At 43.9% G+C, this 22,500-nt stretch overlaps 1 protein-coding gene across 2 annotated transcripts in view; it reads left to right on the top strand.

Annotated features, from left to right (window-relative positions):
• Positions 1-22,500, top strand: part of ccdc60 (coiled-coil domain containing 60) — a 129,368-nt gene that overhangs the window by 4,660 nt on the left and 102,208 nt on the right. For both annotated transcript variants that reach the window (XM_033043098.1, XM_033043096.1), the window contains exons 2-3: positions 3,884-3,973; positions 13,158-13,237. In XM_033043098.1, the coding sequence (XP_032898989.1) occupies positions 3,884-3,973; positions 13,158-13,237 (170 nt within the window). The remainder of the gene's footprint in view (positions 1-3,883; positions 3,974-13,157; positions 13,238-22,500) is intronic.

Raw genomic sequence — 22,500 nt, 5'->3', positions numbered from 1 at the left:
TCAGGGCACCATAATGTTTGGGACACATGGCTTCACAGGTGTTTGTAATTGCTCAGGTGTATTTAATTGGCTCCTTAATGCAGGCATGAGAGCTCTCAGCACCTAGTCTTTCCATCACCTTTGGAAACTTTTATTGCTGTTTATCAACATGAGGACCATAGTTGTGCCAATGAAAGTCAAAGATGCTATTATGAGACTGAAAAACAAGGATAAAATTGTTAGAGACATCAGCCAAATCACTCACTTGCTGCTGCTACAGCGCTCCGGTGCGCGGAGCCACCGCTTTGTGGTCGGGGAGGGAAGTAGCTACGAGCGGCCGCCGGGACCACACGCTGGAACATGGGCGCAACAGCCAGACCTGGGGCAAGCGAGCCGACCTGGGAACTGCAGCCATTCGCGGGGCACGCAGATGATGATGTTGCCGACCACTGGGCTAAACCAAACCCTTGATTCTGTCCCGCCATCCTTTTTCAAAATTTAGCAACTTAAATTGGGGGTGCATCTTCGAAGCAGGTGTGACGTCATTGCCGGGAAATACGGTACTTAAAAGAGCAACCACAGTTCTGGAAAAAGGTCTTGTGGACAGATGAGATGAAGATTAACTTATATCTGAGTGATGGCAAGAACAGTCTGAAGGAGAGAAGGAACTGCCCAAGATCCAAAGGGTACCACCTCATCTGTGAAACATGGTGGTGTGGGTGTTATGACCTGGGCATGTATGGCTGCTGAAGGTACTGGCTCACTTATCTTCATTGATGGTTCAACTGCTGATGGTAGTAGCATTATGAAGTGTATAGACACATCTTATCTGCTCAAATTCAAACAAATGCCTCAAAACGCCAGTGGTTCATTCTACAGCATGACAATGATCCCAAACATACTGCTAAAGGAACAAAGGAGTTTTTCAAAGCTAAAAAATGATCAATTCTTGAGTGGCCAAGATCTGATATGAATCCAATTGAGTATGCCTTTTATATGCTAAAGAGAAAACTGAAGGGGACTAGCCCGCAAAACAAGCATAAGCTAAAGATGTCTGCAATACAGGCCTGGCAGAGCATCACCAGAGAAGACACCCAGCAACTGGTGATGTCCATGAATCAAGGGATATGGGGGAAAAGCCGGAAAGGGGTACTGATTTTGGACGATCAGCCATGATTATATTGAATGGCGGTGCTAGCTCGAAGGGCCGAATGGCACCTATTTTCTATGTTTCTGTCTCTCTCTCTTTCTCTCTCGCTCTCTCTCTGCCTCTCTCTCTGTCTCTCTCTCTCTGTCTCTCTCTGTCACTCTCTGTCTCTCTGTCACTGTCTCTCACTCTCTGTCTCTCTCCGTTTCTCTCTCTCTGTGACACTTCACCCCTAATTCCCCATCTTCTCGTTCACTGGATAATTCATTGCTATCTGGCACTCCAATTCTGCCTACACACCATCACTCTCACCCACACAACTCTCCAGTAAATTCCCCATTTACTGGTGCCCTCCCCTAATTCCCCATTTACTTGTGCCCTCCCCTAATTCCCCATTTACTGGTGCCCTCCCCTATTTCACCATTTACTGGTGCCCTCCCCTAATTCCCCATTTACTTGTGCCCTCCCCTATTTCACCATTTACTGGTGCCCTCCCCTAATTCCCCATTTACTGGTGCCCTCCCCTAATTCCCCATTTACTGGTGCCCTCCCCTATTTCTATCATTTCAACCAACGTTCCAGAGAAAACAAGCCCTGTTCAACTAACTCATGAGCTACCCCTAGTAACTCCTCCATTTGTGATGTTACCAGCAATAACCAACCCATCTACATTTATAGATCATTTGCTAGGTACATAATTATATATATGATGCAGAGCAGCACTGGAGCTCCACTGGAGTTCCGCAGCCATCTGTGCTGGAACCTCTGCTCTGCATCAGATATATAGTTATGTACCTAGCAAATGATCTATAAATGTAGACAGGCCTCCTGCATACATGAATACCTTCCACTACAAAGTCACGAAGCATGGAAACAGGCCCTTCCCCACCCTTGTCCATGCTGTCCTATGAATAAGCCAGTTCTGAATCCATACGCCCATGTCATCATGAATCCCATACATCTGAATCTGGATCAGTCTATCATGGCAAGTAGGGTTAAAGCTTTATGCATTTTTCTCACTAAAATCCAACATCCCCATTCACTGGTGAATTCCCTATCTCCTGGTGCTCTCCCCTGAATTCTCACTTCCCTCCTGACCTCAGCTGCTGTCTGTGAGTGGAGTCTGCACATTCTCCCTGTGACCCCGAGTGTTTCAAAAGCCCGAGTGTGCTGCAAACCTGAAATAAAAACTGAAAATGCTGTGACTGAATATTCACCTCTGCACTAATATTGTTCCTGCTCCTCCCCTCTTTATTTACGGACTTCTTCACAACTCTCTCTCACACACTTGTGACTAGTGATGTGCCCCAGGGTTCGGTGCTGGGCTTGTTACTGTTTGTCATCTACAGAATATCAATGATTTGGATGAGAACATACACAACATGATTAGTAAGTTTGCAGATGACACTAAAGTGGGCGGTATTGTAAATAGTGATGATGGTTGTCAAATATTGCAGCAGGATCTTGAAACACTGAGCAAGTGGGCTGAGTTAGAGTTTAGTGTGAGGTTTAGTGTGTTGTATTTTGGCAGGTACTATTGCAATGTTTAAGAAACATTTAGACAGCTACATGGATAGGACAGGTTTAGAGGGATATGGGCCAAATGCAAGCAGGTGGGAATAGTGTAGATGGGACATGTTAGCCGGTGTGGACAAGTTGGGCCGAAGAGCCTGTTTCCACACTGTACCACTCCATGGCTCCAATCGCAGACTTCGAGCAGTCATTGCATGCAAAGGATATGCAAGAAAATACTAAACATGACTACTTTTATTTACATGACATTGCTGTGTACCAAACATTATGGTGCCCTGAAATGGGGGGGACTATGTATAAACACTGCTGTAATTTCTACATGGTGAAACCAAAATGTATAGAAACCAAAAGCGCAGACGCGCACACACAAACGTGCACACACACATACGCAAACGTGCACACACACGCACACTAACGTGCACACACACGCACACAATGACAACACACAGACGTGCCAACCAGCAAACATATAAACACACAGACAGTGAAAACTCACAGGCAACAATAAACATACACACAATATCACACACCAACACAATGACAGCACTTACACAATGGACCTAATGAAGATACACATGGACGGACAAAACGACAATGCAGACCCAGAATCACCATGCATACAGACTTACACACACACAGACGTAAGCCCATAGAGACTTACGCATACACAGACTTACAATGCACACAGACATACACACATACTTACTTATGCACAGTTATGCGCAGAGACCTGCACAGAAACATGCACATGACAGACATGACACAAGGGGGACATGAAATGGCAAGACCTTGAAGCCAGTGCTCGGCAACACTGTGCAGTCCAGTGCCAGACAACATGTGTACCACACCACTCGAATGTTCCAATGGCCAGCGTGTGTGATGTCCCCAAATAGTATGTCCTTGTGTATTTTGTTTATACCACGCAGAATAAATATGTTATCTGGACAAAATCTGAACTAGATTTATGCAGCTGTGGAGAGAGGAGCCCGTTGTCCCCTGTGTTGGCGTATGTGGTGTGTGATGAGTGAAGGGTGGCATTTTGGGAGATAAAAAGCACATTGATAAAGAATTTCTTTACCTGATTATTTGGTTTATGGAGCTCGGGGGAAATCAATGCTCACTAATCGCTGCAAGCACAGCTCGGAGTTACTGTTTGAACTGAGGTGATGATTATCTCACTGCAGTACTTGAGAGGTTTTACTCCAGTTTATCTACTTTGCCCAGGCTGTGATTGATGAGGCCACCGCTGCCAGTGAGGATCGCCCGGATGAAGCAAAGGACTCGCGCTCACCGAATGTGCCAAAGGAGAACAAGGTGACCTTGAGGATAAAACAAGAAAACAAACTGGAAATGTGAAATTTATGGGTGGCACGGTGGCACAGCAGTAGAGTTGCTGCCTTACAGCTCCATAGACCCCGGTTCCGTCATGACTACGGGCGCTTGTCTGTACGGAGTTTGTATGTTCTCCCCGTAACCGCGTGGGTTTCCTCCGGGTGCTCCAGTTTCCTCCCACACTCTAATGACATACAGCTTTGTAGGTTAACTGGCTTGGTATAAGTGTAAATTGTCCCTTGTGTGTGTAGGATAGTGTTAATATGCGGGGATCGCTGGTCGGTGCAGACCTGAAAGGTTCCAAAGGGCCTGTTTCCGCGTTGTATCGCTAAACTAAACTAAACAAAACTGACCAGCTTAATCCATATCAAAATTTGTTTCTGCTCCCGGACAGCCATTTGAAATAGTGGAGGCTTTAATGCTCTGGGGAAATTGAGACTGTGAAAATTTGAAAGCAGTGTATGATGCAGAGCTGCTATTTTATTGCAGGGCCTCGGGAGTTTTCAGACCTTAATTCTGGGCAATCTATTTCCATGGGTTTTAAGGGCAACATTTTCAAATAGTGCGGTTGTTACGTAGAACGAGCTGCCAGATATTGTAGCAACGTTTAAAAGATATATGGACAGTTCCGTTGATAGGAAAAGCTTATAGAGATACAGGCCTCATGCAGGCTAATGGAACTAGTGTAGTAGCAATGTTACTACATTTTGAGATTTAAAATATCAAGACTGCAATTTATTCCATCAGATAAAGCATAAAAATAAGTTTAATTTGACACCTAATTCACTTTCATATCTCAAGTATTTAAAAAGTTATGGCCATTTTCATACTCGGAAATTAGCATCTTGTTCCCTATTGATTTTCTATGGACATAACAAAAAAGCTGTGATCGTGGACAGTCAAAAGCCCATAAATTTCTTAAAAAATAAGAGAACTGAATGAAATTTTCAGTTATCATAGATTGAACCATTCTGAAACAAATATAAAATAATCTTACTTGGATGACCTGAAATTAAAGCATATAATTAGTTAGTTACCCAATTGTAGCTAATTTCAAACTTCAATTACTAGATCTAAACATCTATCCATTTCTTAATAAATGATTAACATTTTTATATAGCCTAAGTGTCCAAATAATATTCACAAATAATTCACAATAAAACATGATTTTAAAATCTCATTTACATTAATTTATTGGCCAAATTGAAGGAATTTAGTGTTCAATTGCTCTAAATTAAAGTCCATTTAAATCAGCTTTCTAGTGGGATCCTGTGAAAGCGCTGGTTTAGAACGTTCACATTGCGGTAGATTTGTGCCCTCAAATGCCCAGAAAAATACTGCGGGATATAATGGGCCCAAAATTAGCTACTCGCAACATTAAACTTTGTATAAAGGGATCTTAAGAAGCCCTTTTTAATGTAAAAATAAACAGCCTACCTCCTGTTGTCCCCTGTATGAGATCCGGCCAATTGCCGGCCGTTGGGGGTTTAGAGGTTAATTTTTAAACTACTATAGCAATTAGATAAAGCTCTTAAAACGAATAATAGCTCAAGCGACGGAATCTGCCAGCGAATTTTCGTTAATAATTAACTAGGCTGAACATCCTCGATTTGAACAGCCTAGAGAAAATCGCGTTTTAAACCCGCCCCCCTCTAAACGGTGCCAAAATCGCGCACACGGGCTGGGACAGATTTTCAGCGACGCTTCAGGTACGCTTTGCAACATACCTAAGTGTAGATGGACATAATGGATGGCTTTGACCAGATGGGTCTGTTGTGCTGCTGTCTCATTCTATAGCTACATTATCATTGTTACACTCGTACTTTGTGACAAATGGTTAAACAAATACATATTACTTTAAGGCATGAGGTATCCACTGATATTGTTTTATTGTCACATGTCCCAGATAGAACAGTAAAATTATTTGCCCCTTCGCTGAAAATCTGTCCCAGCCCGTGTGCGCGATTTTGGCGCCGTTTAGAGGGGGGCGGGTTTAAAACGCGATTTTCTCTAGGCTGTTCAAATCGAGGATGTTCAGCCTAGTTAATTATTAACGAAAATTCGCTGGCAGATTCCGTCGCTTGAGCTATTATTCGTTTTAAGAGCTTTATCTAATTGCTATAGTAGTTTAAAAATTAACCTCTAAACCCCCAATGGCCGGCAATCGGCCGGATCTCATACAGGGGACAACAGGAGGTAGGCTGTTTATTTTTACATTAAAAAGGGCTTCTTAAGATCCCTTTATACAAAGTTTAATGTTGCGAGTAGCTAATTTTGGGCCCATTATATCCCGCAGTATTTTTCTGGGCATTTGAGGGCACAAATCTACCGCAATGTGAACGTTCTAAACCAGCACAACAGAATATGTAAACATAGTACAATGTAAACAATATGATATTTGAGAAATACAATAGACAGTAGACAATAGACAATAGGTGCAGGAGTCGGCCACTTGGCCCTTTGAGTCAGCACCGCCATCCACTGTCATCATGGCTGATCAACCACAATCAGTACCCCGTTCCTGCCTTCTCCCCATATCCCTTGACTCCGCTATCTTTAAGAGTCATTCCCACTCGCCGAATTTTTCTGTGGACTGTCAAGTTGCCGGCATTCGCTGAAAAACCGGGAACTGGAATGGCGAGTGTCAGAGTGGAACCGACACACACAAACACATCGCAAAGGCGGGGGCCAGGGAAAGTGGGGGATCACTGTCTGAAATTCACACGGTGCAAAGCCAAGGTGATACAGACACACACCACGATGAACAGGAAGGTTAAGATGGCTAGTACAGTGTACGGTAAGCCCTTTAAAAGAGGGGGGGGAGGAGGAGAGGGGGGTAGGGGAGAAGGGGAGAAGGGGAGAAGGGGGGAGGGGAGAAGGGGGGGAGTAGGAGTGGAGACACTTTTAAGAAGCCAGACAACTTTTAATAAGCCAGAGATACACAGCTGTGAAGGTCGGCGGACATTTAACATTACCGGTCGGTTATCCTTGGTTCTAAAAACTCGTGCTTACGTTTTTTTCCCCCAATGAGTCAATGAAAATGACCAGTCAGCAAAGGCAATTAACTAAAACTACCTACAACTACCTCGACTACCCATAACTACATGGTGACCCCACTACAACTGTACCTACGACTACAGGATTATCGATTTTCTCCATGGCGACCAATTATTGGTCGCAGAACTTTTTTTAACATGCTGAAAAATTTGCATCAACCATACTGAGGCCGCGACTAGTTCCCAGAATGCGGGAACTCCTCACGACCATGAAGGAGACTCACCAGAGACCACCAGCGAACATGTGGCGACCATGTGGCGATCATGAAGCGAGCGCAGAGTCTCCTGCACTCGCCTAAAAAGTTGCATAAATGGGACAGGCCCTTAACTCTCTCTTGAAAGCATCCATAGAATTGGCGTCCACTGCCTTCTGAGGCAGGAAATTCCTCAGATTCACAACTCTCTGGGTGAAAAAGTTCAGCCTCATTTCCGTTCTAAATGGCCTACCCTTTATTCTTAAACTGTGGCCCCTGGTCCTGGACTAAACTGTGGCCCCTGGTTCTGGACTCCCCCAACATCGGTAACATGTTTCCTCTATCTACCCTGTCCAATCCCTTAATAATTTTATATGTTTCAATAAGATTCCCTCTCATCCTTTTAAATTCCAGTGTATACAAGCCCAGTCACTCCATTCTTTCAACATATGACAGTCCAGCCATCCTGGGAATTAACCTGGTGAAATAAAGTTCAGTGTGTGTATATACATACTCACAAATACACACACGCACACATATTTATATATATATATCTATGTACACACGCACACATAGGTACACATTCAAAACAAACCAACAATAATAATGCAGTAATAACAATAATAGTCTATATAGTTCACAGCCTATTTGGAGGTTGTGGTGTTTAATAGTAAGATTAAACGAGAACTTACCAGTTCGAAGTTTGATCTGTATTTTATGAGGAGTTACGATGAGGGATTACGTGAAGAACCCGTCCAGCACACATGCGCGACATACTTCAAAGCAGCGGTGTGGAATCACAGAAGACACAATAATTGAAATAAACATAGTAAAGAAAAGGAGAACTTAAATACCAGTTGATCTCTATAATTGAGGGTGGGAGCGGAGGGCACGTAATCCCTCATCGTAACTACTCATAAAATACAGATCAAACTTCAAACTGGTAAGTTCTCGTTTAATCTTACTATTTTACTTCGGAGTCACGTGAGTGACTACGTGAAGATTTTAAAGCTCTGTGATTTCAAACCGTGTAACAGTTCATACTTCACTCGCTGCCGAAGTAATTCGAGGGAGGAAGTATGCTATCGTAATCAACCATGAATCTGTTTGTAAAACAATAACGGTGTTATTAACAATAACAAGACCAAAATGCTCCCCCGGGCTTAAATTATATATTTGCAGATTCTAATACTTTTCTGCAAACGATACAGGTTCTGCCAGCGGCTTGTTATAAAAGTTTGGAATGTATATTCCCTAGACCACCCCGCTGTATCCATAGGCACGTCCATCCTCTTAGTCACCGATGTGGATGCTGCCCTGGTGGATTAAGATTTATACACGTTAGTATTTACTCCAGCAACTCCTAGTACCTGCTTGAGCCACTTGGGATAGTTTGGCTCGTCACCCGACCATGAGGTTTCTTGTGGCTGACCCATGAGGCTTTTTCTCTCCCTCGGGGATTTCTTGTTGTGTCAATGTAATTCAATAAGTGGGTCATGACACATAACCGTGGTTCAGGTGGGTAAGCCCGGAATTCCATGACTGGACCTGATGTTCCTGATCTACTCTGTTTGACCAGCTCCTGAATGGTAAATGTGACACGGTCTGGTGTTATAACCATATTGTCCAATCGTAGTAGATGGATGAACTGGACTTTGTGCTGAGACAAGGCCATCAGCACGACCGTCTTCAGGGTAGGCTGTTCCAGGGTGAGGGACCTGGCTGGTGACCATCCTCTAAGGTACGTCAGGACCACACTGACATCCCAGATTTGGGTGTACCTAGGTCTGGGGGATTAGAGTTGAATATGCCTCTCCTGAATTTGATCACCAGTGGGTGGTACCCTATGGCCTGTTGTCCTGGTGCCTGAGTTAAGTAGGCTGACAGAGCACTTCTGGCTGTATTAATGGCGCTGTAGCTGAGTCCTTCATTGTGGTGAAGACCTGCCAGGAACTCCAGTACAGGTTTTGTTGTAGTTGAATATGTAGTTCCTGTATTTGAACAGTATCTTCCCACTTCTTGATGTTCGCCAAGTATGTTCCCTTGTGGATATGCGATGGGATGCTGTCATCGTGTCGATAGTGCTGTCTGACAATCCAGGCCCAGCAGTGGTCTTCCCAATTCTGCAACCCAGGCCCAGCGGTGGTCTTTTCAAATCTGCAACCCAGTAGTTTAATTTAGCGTGGCATGGGTGGCTTATGCCTGATACTGGGTGAGTTGATAAGTCTGGGCTACTGGAAAAAATCATTAGGGTTTTGATGACCATGTCAAGGACCACTGGGAACCATGACTGTGGGTTTAATCGGGTACTATCAAAATACCTGAAGCAGAGTCCGTCTGTATTTTGCGTAGTACCCAACTGCTGAGGCTGTAGTACCTGACTGATGAGGTAGAAAAGGGGAGAACATAGAGATTAGATCCCCCCCCCCCCCCCCCCCCAGTTCAGCGGGAATGTATCCATTGCTGCTGCCTCAAAGTTAGGTTTCATGTGACATACATCGGTACGTGGTGATTCAATTGAAATACAGGGAAATCGATATCTGGTGTTCCATATTGCTTTGTAATTTCAGCAAATACTTTGGTTTAATATGTCTGTTTACAGTATTTAGCTCACCTGGTAGGTAAGTTGCTGATGGTCAAATATGTTTGACGACATACGGTTACCAATTGTTAAATAAATTGTCACATGATATCGATTTTATTCCGCCCAAGTGGTTTGGTATATGTCACCACTGTGATGTTGTTAATTTATAAACGAACATGCAAAATGGTTCACTACTGAACAATATGCTTTTACCCATAGAACGTGCTCAATACTTCCAACTAGGTTTTATGCCCAGTGTCTGTAGTGATGACGACTCCAGATTAGTCCATTTGCCACCATGTTCTGGGTATGGGTTATTTTGTTTAAACACTAGCACCTTAGCTCTAATGGAAAGGTTCAAGTTAAGTAGCTGGTAATGCTGCTACTAATTCCCAATTACTCTAGCCACTTTGTTGAATGGTTGGTTGATTGTTACCATTAATTGTTACAGGTTGTGCCATACACTGACTCTCCTTTTGGCAATGTTATAGATGAGTGGATAGAGTTAATTGAATACCTGATAGTCCATAGTTGTGGATGGTGTCAACGTAGATTTATCTGGATTGTATGACAGAGCCCAGGCTAAATAAGTATTAGTAGCTAATGCTGCTGATTTTGCTATTTCCATGGTTTTGTCTGTCGTTAATGTCATAGAGACATGCCATGACGATATGTTCCTTAATAGTATCAGGGCTGGTTTGAATATCTGGAAACAGTTTTGGCTCATATTTAGCCATTGTTAATAATTTATACTGCCATAGTTACCCCATCCAGGTAAATTGTGGTATCTCCGAAAATCTTTATGAATGGGTATTGAATAGTATGCATCTTTTAAGTCGATGTCTACCATAAAGTATCCTAGGAAATCCATGGTTAGCAGTTACAAGTTTCCATAAAGTGTGTATACCTGGTGAAAATACTCAAGTGGTTAAGTCAATGATGGTGCGTCATTCACCATCTTTGGGTTTTTTGGTACCAAAGGTTCATATTTAGGCTTCTTTATGACCCCTTGTATATCTTCTCCAGTTAGCTAGTCCCTCATGTTCTTTTTTCGTGGGAGGGTAAACCCCTTTGAGGTGCATGCTGAACTGGTGGCAAGTTTCTTAATTCAATTTTTATCCTTGAATACTTTTGGTATATAACTACCAAGTGTGATAGTTCTTCATGCTTCCAAACCCAGGTGTGATTCCCCCCCTGCCCTGTTAGATCAAACCCTTCACCTTTTATGTGATGGTAGGAACCATACTTATCTGTCTTCACTGTTGTCTAGTGGTGTGTTCATTTCTTCGGTTTCTGGTTCCTTGTCTGTCAGGATGGTGTTGTTGGGGGGTGGCGCATTTTCCATGGGGCCCGCTCTGGACCCTGGCCTGAAAAGGCTTACGGGGGCTGGCATGCGGGCCCCGAGCTTTCACCAGTACCATTAAGTAGACGCCTACTGGTGGACGCGTGGAGGTACTGCTGTCTGGTTTTGTGTGGTTTGCTCATTCCAGGCCCTGCCCTCATGATGCCGAATATCTTGGATACTTCGTCCAATTTTTAGACTTGATTTGGTAAATTTACCAGTTAGCAGGATCTGTGGTTGTGAGGTCGGCGTTCTCACAGTCCTGTGAATTTTTTAGGTTGAGGGCAGGTTTTATGACTTCCTTCCAGAGGTTGCGGTCGCATACTGTGTTGAACAGTAGGGTCAGGTGTTTTGCCATACTACCCTGCCCCTCTGGAATGAGCATGCAAAAATGATAGCCGACGTCAGGGGTATCAAATGCAATTTAAGATATTTGGGTATTTAAAAGCCCTGCTCAATGTACCCCCAATAATGGTGGGCACTTTGAGTAAATGCAATTTTGGGGAGGCGTGATAAAATCCAACGCCTCATGACTACCTGTCTTGGAGAGGTTTTTAGGAAAGACAGGTAGTAAGCTGGCCGTCAGTTTATACTGAAAAGGCCATCTCGCTCATGGTGTAGCCACGTAGCGGTATCTCACACCCAGCAGCTCTTCCTGATCATGTACCTCAAGCACACTCCCGATGTTATCAGTGACCCCTCTTCTTGACCAGCCCAGCCCTGGTCACCATCGATCTCCTCTGATGAGGGAGATGGCCAGTGCTGTTAGTGTACTGGAGCGGGAGTGTTATGCTCCCTTGGCGAGCTTGCCCCAGCTCCCGAGGCAAGTCTTGCTGGAGTTTTACTCCATGACCTTTCTCTAGGTTTGGAAAACAGACACTTACTCGCTCTCGGGCGGTAGTTTGAAGTGCCGGTTCCATCTTCCGTGTCTGTCTCCAGCCCGAGGTTTGGTTGCTGACTTTGTTCTAGAGGCTGCCTGCCGTTTTCGGGCGGCATCTGCGGTTCTCGGGCGGGGAGTCTCCTTGTCAGGAGAATGCAGGGATTACCGGCCGGTTTTTGAATTTCCCTCCAGTCCGCTGCTGTTGGTCAGACAGCTCTTAGTGGACTGGGCATCGGCTCAGTACTCTGACTGTGGGCCGCAGCGTGTGCGGTCCCGGTGCCGCCTCTTGCCCCCTCCACTGACGGAACGCTCCTTCCCTGGAGTCGAACGGGGGCCGCTTCCCTCTGTGCTGCTTTGCTCCAGTTTCCCCTGGTGCACAAAGAGGAGCAAAGTTGTGAGTTTGAACCTGTGGGTAAGTACTTACCTAACGGTCCATTCCTTCAAGCTTGTAGCGGGAGCACCCGTACTCCCGTTCGTCGCTGTTGCATCTGCGTGAACGCTCATGTCGCACATGCGTGCTGGACGGGTTCTTCACGTAGTCACTCATGTGACTCCGAAGTAAAATTTAATTTTCTGGCTCTGTAAATCACTGCTACTGTAAATATTAACAAAACAGTTCCATTCAAGATAACCCTCATATGGATCTTCCACTCACAAGGTTCATTCCTCAGTTGTGGAATTCTCTGCCACAGAAGGCAGTGGAGGCCAATTCACTGGATGTTTTCAAGAGAGAGTTAGATTTAGCTCTTAGGGATAACGGAATCAAGGGATATACGGAGAAAGCAGCACCAGGGTACTGATTCTGGATGATCAGCAACGCTCATATTGAATGGCGGTGTTGGCTCGAAGGGCTGAATAGCCTACACCTGCACCTACTTTACTATGTTTCCATATTTCTATGTTATCATTATTGCACCTTATTTAGTATAATTAATGTAATTTAGGCAAACATGAATGTCATTCTGAGTGACTGGTGCCTGCGAGGTGCAGAGAGTTGTAACATTTATTTGTAGATATTTGTTTTCAAATTTTGTCTAAAATAAACTAACGATCATTCTTAATGTTTCTGAGTTTTGGGCAGATTTACATATTCTTGTTCTATTTCTGCAGGTCCCTACTGCAAATAGAATGCACCTGAAATACAAAGACAAAGACCTGAAAACTATCAGTAAGGACCTGTCGCACACCAGGTAAGAGTGTGTGATGACACTAATGCACTGGAGTGCTTCACTGAGCAATTGAACTCCAAGGCTCAGATGATCAAGAAACTAAAGTATTGCACATGCTAGAAGCCTTGGATAAACAGATAAAATGCTTGAAGTTTTCAGTAGGTCATGCACTTGACAGAGAAGCTAATTTATGACGTGTTGCTTCATCGAAGCCTTTTTTGTTAAAATGTTATTGACCTGGAATTTTAACACTGCTTCTCTCTCTGCAGATTAAGCTCAGCATGGTGGCAGGTTTGAGTTAATTTGTGTCAATGTGGGACAGGGGTTTTGGTGGGTGGGGGGGGGGGGGGGGGGGGGGGGGGGTCAGAATCGAACGAGGACATCTGCTTTTTTATTTCTGCAGAGACCGTTCCTTCCGCAACTCCCTGGTCAACTCGTCCCTTCCCACCCAAACCACCCCCTCCCAGGTACTTTCCCCTGCAACAACACTTACTGCCTATTATGCCTCCTAGCATGTAAGGCAGCAATGAAGGTCCTCCGCTCCTTGTTGATTCCTTTAGTTGCTTTTTCCGTAACATATTTGTTTTACGAGACACGGTTGTTAGCCCTGTGCTCAAGTTCCAACCTGGAGGACCAGTGGATAGCTCTTTGTCTCGCCCCTACCCTTCGACCTGTCCAGCATGGGAGACCCTAACAGGAGACGAATCTCCCGCTGGCATAGCTCTAGGGGTCACTGAGACACACAAGCTCCCCTACCACGACAAGGTTGTAATCCAAGGGGAGCTGCAACAGCAGGAGATGCAACACCTGTCCCTTTACCTCCCCCCTCGACTCCATCCAAGGACCCAAACAGTCTTTCCAGGTGAGGCAGAGTTTCACTTGCACCTCCTCCAACCTCATCTACTGTATCTGCTGTTCCAGGTGTCAACTCCTCAACATTAATGAGACCAAGCGCAAGCTCGGTGATTGTTTCGCTGAACACCTCCGCTCAGTCCGCCTTAACCAACCTGATCGCCCGGTTGCTCAGCACTTTAACTCCCCCTCCCATTCCCAATCTGACCTCTCTGTCCTGGGCCTCCTCCATTGTCAGAGTGAGGCCCAGTGCAAATTGAAGGAACAGCACCTCACATTTCGCTTGGGTAGCTTACACCCCAGCGGTATGAACATTGACATCACTAACTTCAAATAGCCCTTGTTTTCCCTCTCTCTCCATCCCCTCCCCTTCCCAGTTCTCCCACATGTCTTACTGTCTCCTTACTACATTCTATCTCTGGCCCGCCCACTCCCTGACATCAGTCTGAAGAAGGGTCTCGACCTGAAACGTCCCCCATTCCTTCTCTCCAGAGATGCTGCCTGTCCTGCTGAGTTACTCCAGCATTTTGTGTCTACCTTCGATTTAAACCAGCATCTGCAGTTCTTTCTCACACAGGTATAATTACTTAAGCAAGATTGAATAAACCAGCAATTCATTAGCACTTTATAAATGGAGGTTCAACAAGGATGGATTAACGTATGTGGAATTTTGAAGTGAACGATAGTATTAATCAAGATTAAAGGATTTAACATACTTAATATCAATTTCCAATGCTTGCTGCTGGAAAGGTTGAGTTGTAAATTGTGATGATCTGCCATGAGTGGTTCAACACAGTAATGTAAAAGCTGGACCTCTCGGCAATGGCCATCTTTGTAATTGTAACTTGAGAACCAGGAGACCAGTCTTTCTGGAACACGAGCTGCGTTACCCTTTGCTGTAAAGCATATCAGTTTTCAAGATGGGATCTTTCATAGATTGACACAAAAAGGTGGAGAAACTCTGCAATGTCAGCCAGCATCTCTGGAGAATTGAATTGAATTGAATGGAAAACTTCATTGTCACATGTGACAAGCCATGGTGGAATTTTTTGCTTGCATAGCCAAGGTATGCAAATAGTCGCCCATAAAGGGCGCTTACAGAGGAATAGGTGGCATTTTAGGTCTAACTCGTTCTCATCTAACACACACCTCACAGCTCTGTTTCCTTTATCATTGTAACTTTTTTGCATATCATTCATTTATTTGTTCTACATCTCCCTACATCACCATCCATATCTCACATTTCCCTTTCCCCTGAATCTCACTGGAAAAGGGGTCTTAACCCGAAACGTCACCAATTCCTTTTCTCCAGAGATGCTGTCTTACCCATTGCGTTACTCGAGCATTTTGTGTCTATCTTCAAACCGACATCTGCACTTCCTTCCTACACATGGCACCAGTCACAGTTCTGATGGTTTAATTTGGCATAATATATACAGCTGGAAATTACCTTCCAAGTACCCAGTATATACTCATAATTCAGATCACTTTGTAATGTCTCAAATGACAAGATGTTTTGTTAGTTTTCCTGTGAACGGAATCATATACGATATGATAAGATACAATACGATACAATATAACTTTATTTATCCCAGGAGGGAAACTGATCTGCCAACAGTCATAAAAACATAAAATACATGAAACAGGAAATTAAAGTGATGTGTGGAAAGGATTGCGGATGTACAAAGATTGGGGAGGGGGGGTGGAGGGGGGGGAGTCAGTCTCAGTCTACCCCACGACAGAAGGGGGAGGAGTTATACAGTTTGATAGCCACAAGGAAGAAGGATCTCCTGTGGCGTTCTGTGCTGCATCTTGGTGGAACCAGTCTGTTGCTGAAGGTGCTCCTCAGGTTGACCAATGTGTCATGGAGGGAGTGAGCTGTATTCACCAGGATGCTCCGCAGTTTGAAGAGCATCCTCCCCTCCAAGGCCACCTCCCATGAATCCAACTCCACCCCCAGAACGGAGCCAGCCTTCCTAATGAGTTTGTTAACTGGCAGTAGCATTGTACCATTTGACTAGACCTTTTGCTGCATTCCACTTTCCACTGCTTTGCTTATGTAGTTCAATTTTTGGTAATTGTTACTGATTGCTGCTCTGCATTTCTGAGCTGTGACTGCATGTCAAGTCTGTGGACTACAAAGTCTTTCAACATTGTTCTGCACACTTTCAGTATTAATGTCGACCACTGTTCATCTGCTTGGTGAAAAACATTGGTCTGTGAAAAATCAAAATTAGATGCAAGCGCTGAAAATCTGAAATAAAATCCAAAACGTGGCACAACTGGTAGAGTTGCTGCCGTACAGTGACAGGGATTTGAGTTTGATCCTGACCTCGGGCGCTAACTGTGTGGAGTTTGCATGTTCTCCCTGTGACCAGCTGTGGGTTTTTCCGAGGTGCTCCAGTTTCCATCCACATCCGATTGTGTTTGTAGTTTAATTGTTGGCCTCTGTTATCTGCAGTCACTGTAATCCTATAAAATCCCCAGATGAAGGTGCTTAGCAGTGTGGGGTGGGAGCAGGATTCGACACTTGCGGAGAGCTTGGTGGTGATTGCATTTCAATCGAGTTGTCACACTTTCAGCATTAGCATCACTGTCAGGTCACCCACAACCTTTCACTTACACCACCCATTATGTGCCTAAAAGTAGCTGTTAAAGTAATCCGTACCCCAAACCTGTAAATAAATGGTAAGATTAAACGAGAACTTACCAATTTGAAGTTTGATCTTTATTTTATGAGGAGTTACGTTGAGGGATTACGTGAAGAGCCCGCCAGCCCGCATGCGCGTCAATCTTCAAAGCAGCGGTGTGAAATCACAGATAACAGTTGTTGAACTGAATATAGTAAGATTCGAGAAATTAGAACTACCAGCTGACCTTTATGAGAGAAGGTTGGGAGCGGAGGACACGTAATCCCTCAACGTAACTCCTCATAAAATAAAGATCAAAGTTCAATCTGTTAATTCTTGTTTAATCTTACTATTTTACTTAAAGTCAAAGTCAAAGTCAAAGTAGCCTTTATTGTCATTCAGACCTTTCGTTGCCTTGCAGTCATACATATAATAAAAATGAAAAAACACACAATAAACACAAATTTAACATCCACCACAGTGAGTTCACCAGGCACCTCCTCACTGTGATGGAAGGCAAAAATCTTAAAGTGCTTGTCTTTTCCCTCCTTGTTCTCCCTCTGCTCCGAGGCGACCTGTGAGCTACCAACGCTGTCGTCCACCGATCCTCCGTTGTCGGGTCGCCGCTGCCGCCGGAACGCCACAGCTCCGATGCCGGGTCGCTGCTGCCGCTGCCGCCGGAATGCCACAGCTCCGATGTTGCCGCTGGAATGCCACAGCTCCAATGTTGCCGCTGGAACGCTGCCCCAGCTCCGAGGCCGCCAGCTCCGCCATTAGGCCTCGGCGCAGACAGAGACGGACACGGGGGATACGACAAGAGAAGTCGCATCCCCCGAAGGAAGACCAAAAACACGTTTCTTCTCCCCCCCCCCCACAACCATACACAACATAATAAAATAAAACCAAAAATTAACTAAAACAGGACAAAAGAACAAACAAAAAAAGAAAAAACAAACGGATTGCAGGCGAGCCGCAGCTGCTAAGGCAGCGCCACCATCTTGATACAAAAACGTGAGTGACTACGTGAAGATTTCAATGCTCTGTGATTTCATGCCGTGGAAACGAGTCCATGCTTTACACACTGCGTTAGTTGACCAAGGAGGAGTGAAATTATAATGCATTCAGACATGACATGGATTTAAAGCATGCTGATGCTTTATTAAACAAAAATGGTAAACATGAATTAATAATAACCCCTCACATCCGGAGTAAATTATAAGACAGAATCTAAAATTGAATTAGCAAACACCCCCGGACTGGCCATGGGTTTGTTATAGAACGTTTGAAAAGTTCTCTCATTTGACCATCCTCCTGCCGCAAGGATGTGGTCAAGTGGAACGTCCAAAACCCTCGCTACTGATGTTGTTGCAGCCCTGGTGGAGTGAGAATTAAAAATATCAGTGTCCACATCTGCACAAGCCAAAACCTGTCTTAACCACCTCGAGATGGTCTGCACTGATACCCTCTTGAGAGGTTTTTTATGACTAACAAACACTGCTAGTTCAGTGCCTCTGAGGCTTTTTGTGACCTTGATATATTGTAGTAAATGTGTGACTACACACAACCGAAGGTCCACGGGGTAAGCCATAAAGTCCAAATTGAGACCTGTGCCCCTGGTCTGCTCTGCTTGACTATGTCATGCACAAAGAAAGTTATTTTGTTGGTAAATGTTACCATTGAGTCCAGTCGCAGTTTATGCAATGACTGAACTCGTTGCGCCGAAATCAGTGCCATGAGCATAACTACTTTAAAAGTTAGTTTGACCAGTGACAAGGATGTAACTGGAGCCCAACGCCAAAGCAGCGTCAGTACAATGTTTACATCCCATATCTCCGGGTACCTTGACCTGGGGGGGTTGGTGTTGAAGATACCATGGTGTTCATGAACCGGGATATCAGTGGGTGAGACCCGACAGCGTGGCGTCACGACCCCAACAATAAATATGATGATAGTGCACTCCTTGCACAATTGATGGCACTGTAACTCAGTCTTTCATCAAAAAACAGACTGGACAGAAATTCCAAAACATCTGTCATACGTGCCGTGTCATACGTGATGTAGGATGTGAGCAGAACGTTTCCCATTTCCTAACATAGGTGATGTACTGCTTCTTAGTGGTATCTCTCCAAGCCGCAGTGATCACGTCCAAAGTTCGCTCCGACAGTCCGAGCCCCAGGAAAGGTCTCCTCAGAGTCTGCAAATCAATAAATTTATTCGGTCATGTAATGGGTGGCTCTCCCCTGTTACGGGATGAACCAGCAGATTACTACGTTTGGGAATGGTCACACAAGGCTTTGATATAATTCCCAGAACCAATGGGAACCATGGCTGTGTAAGCCAGTCAGGTACTACCAAAATGCCTGACGCGGAGTCTTGTTGGATCTTTTGCAAGACCCGACTGATGAGGCAAAAGGGGGGAAATTCATAGAAGAATATTCCTCCCCAGTCTAGCGAGAATGCATCCATCGCCACTGCCCCAGGGTCTGGCTCCCATGCAACATGCTTCGGTAATTGGTGATTAAGCCTGGATGCAAATAAATTGATATCCGGCGTTCCATACCGAGCAACAATGTCGGTGAACACTTTATGGTCCAACATCCATTCGGTGTTGTCATTAAATCTCTGTGATCTGGTGTCCGCCACTGTATTGACCCTACCTCGTAGGTAGGTAGCTGAAATCCAAATGCTTCTTACAATACACCAGTGCCAAATAAGGTTAGCCAGATTATCACAGGATGCCGACTTGATTCCACCCATGTGATTAATATATGCCACCGCTGTGGCGTTGTCAACCTGAAGTTGAACATGCAGTGATGCATATTTGTACAATAAGCCCTCAGCCGGTAGAATGCACCCAACATCTCTAAATAATTAATACCACGTGGCTGAAGCAATGAAGACTCATGCACATCCCATCTGCCACCGCAACTAGAGATGATATTAGTAACACCCCAACCTTGAGCGCTAGCATCAGTTTGTAATATAACTGAACGACTGCTGACTAAAATGGTATTGGAGCAATGCCGAATGTTGGTCGTCCACCATTGTAAGTCAGAAATAGCTGGTAATCGCATAGGTCTGTCAAAATGACCTGCATGATTTTTGAGTACTTGCTCCTTTGCACGTTGTAACTTTTGACAATGCAAAGGTCCAAACCGAGCGGCTGGAAATGCAGCCACTAATTTGCCAATTCCCCTTGCGACTTGTCGAATAGACGGTTACTCAACAACAACAAGGTTGTTACAGGCTTCTATTAAATCTAATCTCTTGCCCCAGGGCAGAGTCACAGACATGTGAACAGAGTTAATAGTAAACCCTAAATAATCAATAACCGTGGATGGTATCAACTTCCAGATAAATCTTATCTGGATGGATGAGAAACCCCAATCTCTCAAACAAGAACTTAGTGGCTGAAACAGCTAATTTAGCTAATTCCAGTTTTCCCTATGATTAGGATATCATCCAAATATGCCATGACAATATATTTTTGAGCTCTGAGAAGCGCTAGTGCCGGTTTTAATATTTTGGTAAATAAACTGGGGGCTGATGTTAAACCATTAGGCAATGCATTAAACTGCCACAGTTGCCCCATCCAGTTAAGCTTCAAATACCTCTGGTGATCCCTGTGAATGGGTATCAAATAGTATGCATCTTTGAGATCGATGCATGCCATAAAGCATCCTTTGGAAATCAGTTGTTCGGCAGTAACGAAGGTTTCCATTTAAAAAAGTTTATACTGCACAAAAACGTTAAGCTGAGTCAAATCAAGGATGATACGGCATCCTCCATCTTTCTTTTTCCTTGTAAATATATTAGAAACAAATTTGTGAGGGTCATGCCCCGACCTCTCAATTACCCCTTTTGATTGCAACTTCTGTATTTCTGCCTGCACATCCAAAGAACGAACGTCCGGTTTGGTGCATGCTGTGTGGGTGTTAATGAACTTGGAAGGAACTCAATTTGGAACCCCTGAATATTGTGCAGTATAAATGGATCTGATGTTATCGAACTCCATGCATTCAAAAACAAGTGTAATCTCCCACCAACTTGTAAATGGTCAACACACCCCATGTTCCGGAAGGAACCAGACCCACCTACCTCCATGGTTACCAGTGGTTTTGTGGTTATTACTTCTGCCCCCAAGTTTTGGGGGGTAGGGGTGCGGGAATGCGGGAATGGCGCATCTTCCAAGAAGGCCAGTCTGGGCCTTGGCCTAAGAAAGACCTCTGCCCAGAATATACGGCCTTCGAGCTTTCATCAGCTTCAGGAAAACGTTTTCTGCTGGTGGAATTGAGAGGTCTTGCTGGTTGATGGTGCCTTCATCAGCCCGACAGCCTTCGCCTCTTCATCAAGGTCCTAACAACATGGTATCTCAAAAATTTCAACTATCAAGGGGTAATAGGCAGGGATGTGCGTTATCACCCCTGCTATTTGCCCTTATGATAGAACCTCTGGCTGAAAGTATAAGAATTCATCCGAATATTCAGGGCTATAATACTAGGGACTCAAAGAATAACATTTCATTATATGCAGACGATATACTTTTATATATTACAAAGTCACAAACGAGCATACCAAATTTATTAAATTTAATAGAGGAATTCGGGTCTTTTTCTGGATATAGAATAATCTGGAATAAAAGTGAAATCATAACATTAAAACCTCAAGAACCTACACACTTACTGAAGTTCCCCTTTAAAATCGCAACAGAAAATTTTAAATACTTGGGTATTCAGATTACTAGAAAATATAAAGCATTATTCAACGCTAATTTTATACCTTTATTAAATAAACTTAATACGCTGATTAAATTTTGGAAAATACTTCCTTTATCATTATTAGGTAGAATAAATGCAATAAAAATGATCTTCCTACCACGATTACTATACCTATTTCAGTCTATACCGGTATATATACCAAAATACTTTAAAAAAAAATTAAACTCTAATATTACTAATTTTATTTGGGACAATAGATCACATAGAATTACAAAAAAAATACTTATGTAAACCAAAAGAGGTCGGGGGACTTTCACTTCTGAATTTTATGTATTATTACTGGGCAGTGCATATTAAGAATATAATTTATTGGCTGGATAGTTCTACCCAACAGACAGAATGGGTAAAAATGGAGAAAGAGGATTGTCGTCTTTGTAATATAGGAACGATCCTCTTCTCCCCGAAAAAACTGAACAACACAATATATAAGAAGAACCCAGTTATATATGGTACAATAAGAATTTGGAAACAAATAAAATTATCTTTAAAATTAAGAAATTTATCATTGTTAATGCCAATAGCGAATAATCCTTTATTTAAACCATCTCTTATTGATAAAACATATAACCAATGGGAAAGTCTCGGAATTAGAAGGATCGGGGATATGTACGAAATGGGAAACCTACTACCATTCCAACAATTACAATTAAAATTTAAACTGAAAAACAACCAATATTTTAAATATCTTCAGATTTGCGATTTCATGAAAAAATACATACAAGGATATCAAAAAATAACTCCTGAATTATTGGAAGAAGCAATGAATATTAAAGCTGACTCACAAAAATTAATATCATATTTATATAATAGTACTAGACCAAATGCAGACCCGTTGGGTCTGTTCCCCCAACGTGCGGTTGTGGGGGGGAGGCGGCATGCAGCGTCACACACTAACTACCCCCCCCCCCCCGCACTCACGCTAATGAAGGGGAGGAGGGGAGAGAGAGAGAGGGGGGGTGAGAGGAGGGGTGGGGGAGAGGTGGGGAGCAGGGAGGGGGACGGAGGGTGGAGGGAAGGGGGTAGG

This window comes from Amblyraja radiata, chromosome 25 (genome assembly GCF_010909765.2).
Source record: "Amblyraja radiata isolate CabotCenter1 chromosome 25, sAmbRad1.1.pri, whole genome shotgun sequence".
NCBI lineage: Eukaryota > Metazoa > Chordata > Chondrichthyes > Rajiformes > Rajidae > Amblyraja > Amblyraja radiata.
Note: the sequence above shows the minus strand (reverse complement) of the source record. Positions and strands in the feature narration are given on the sequence as shown.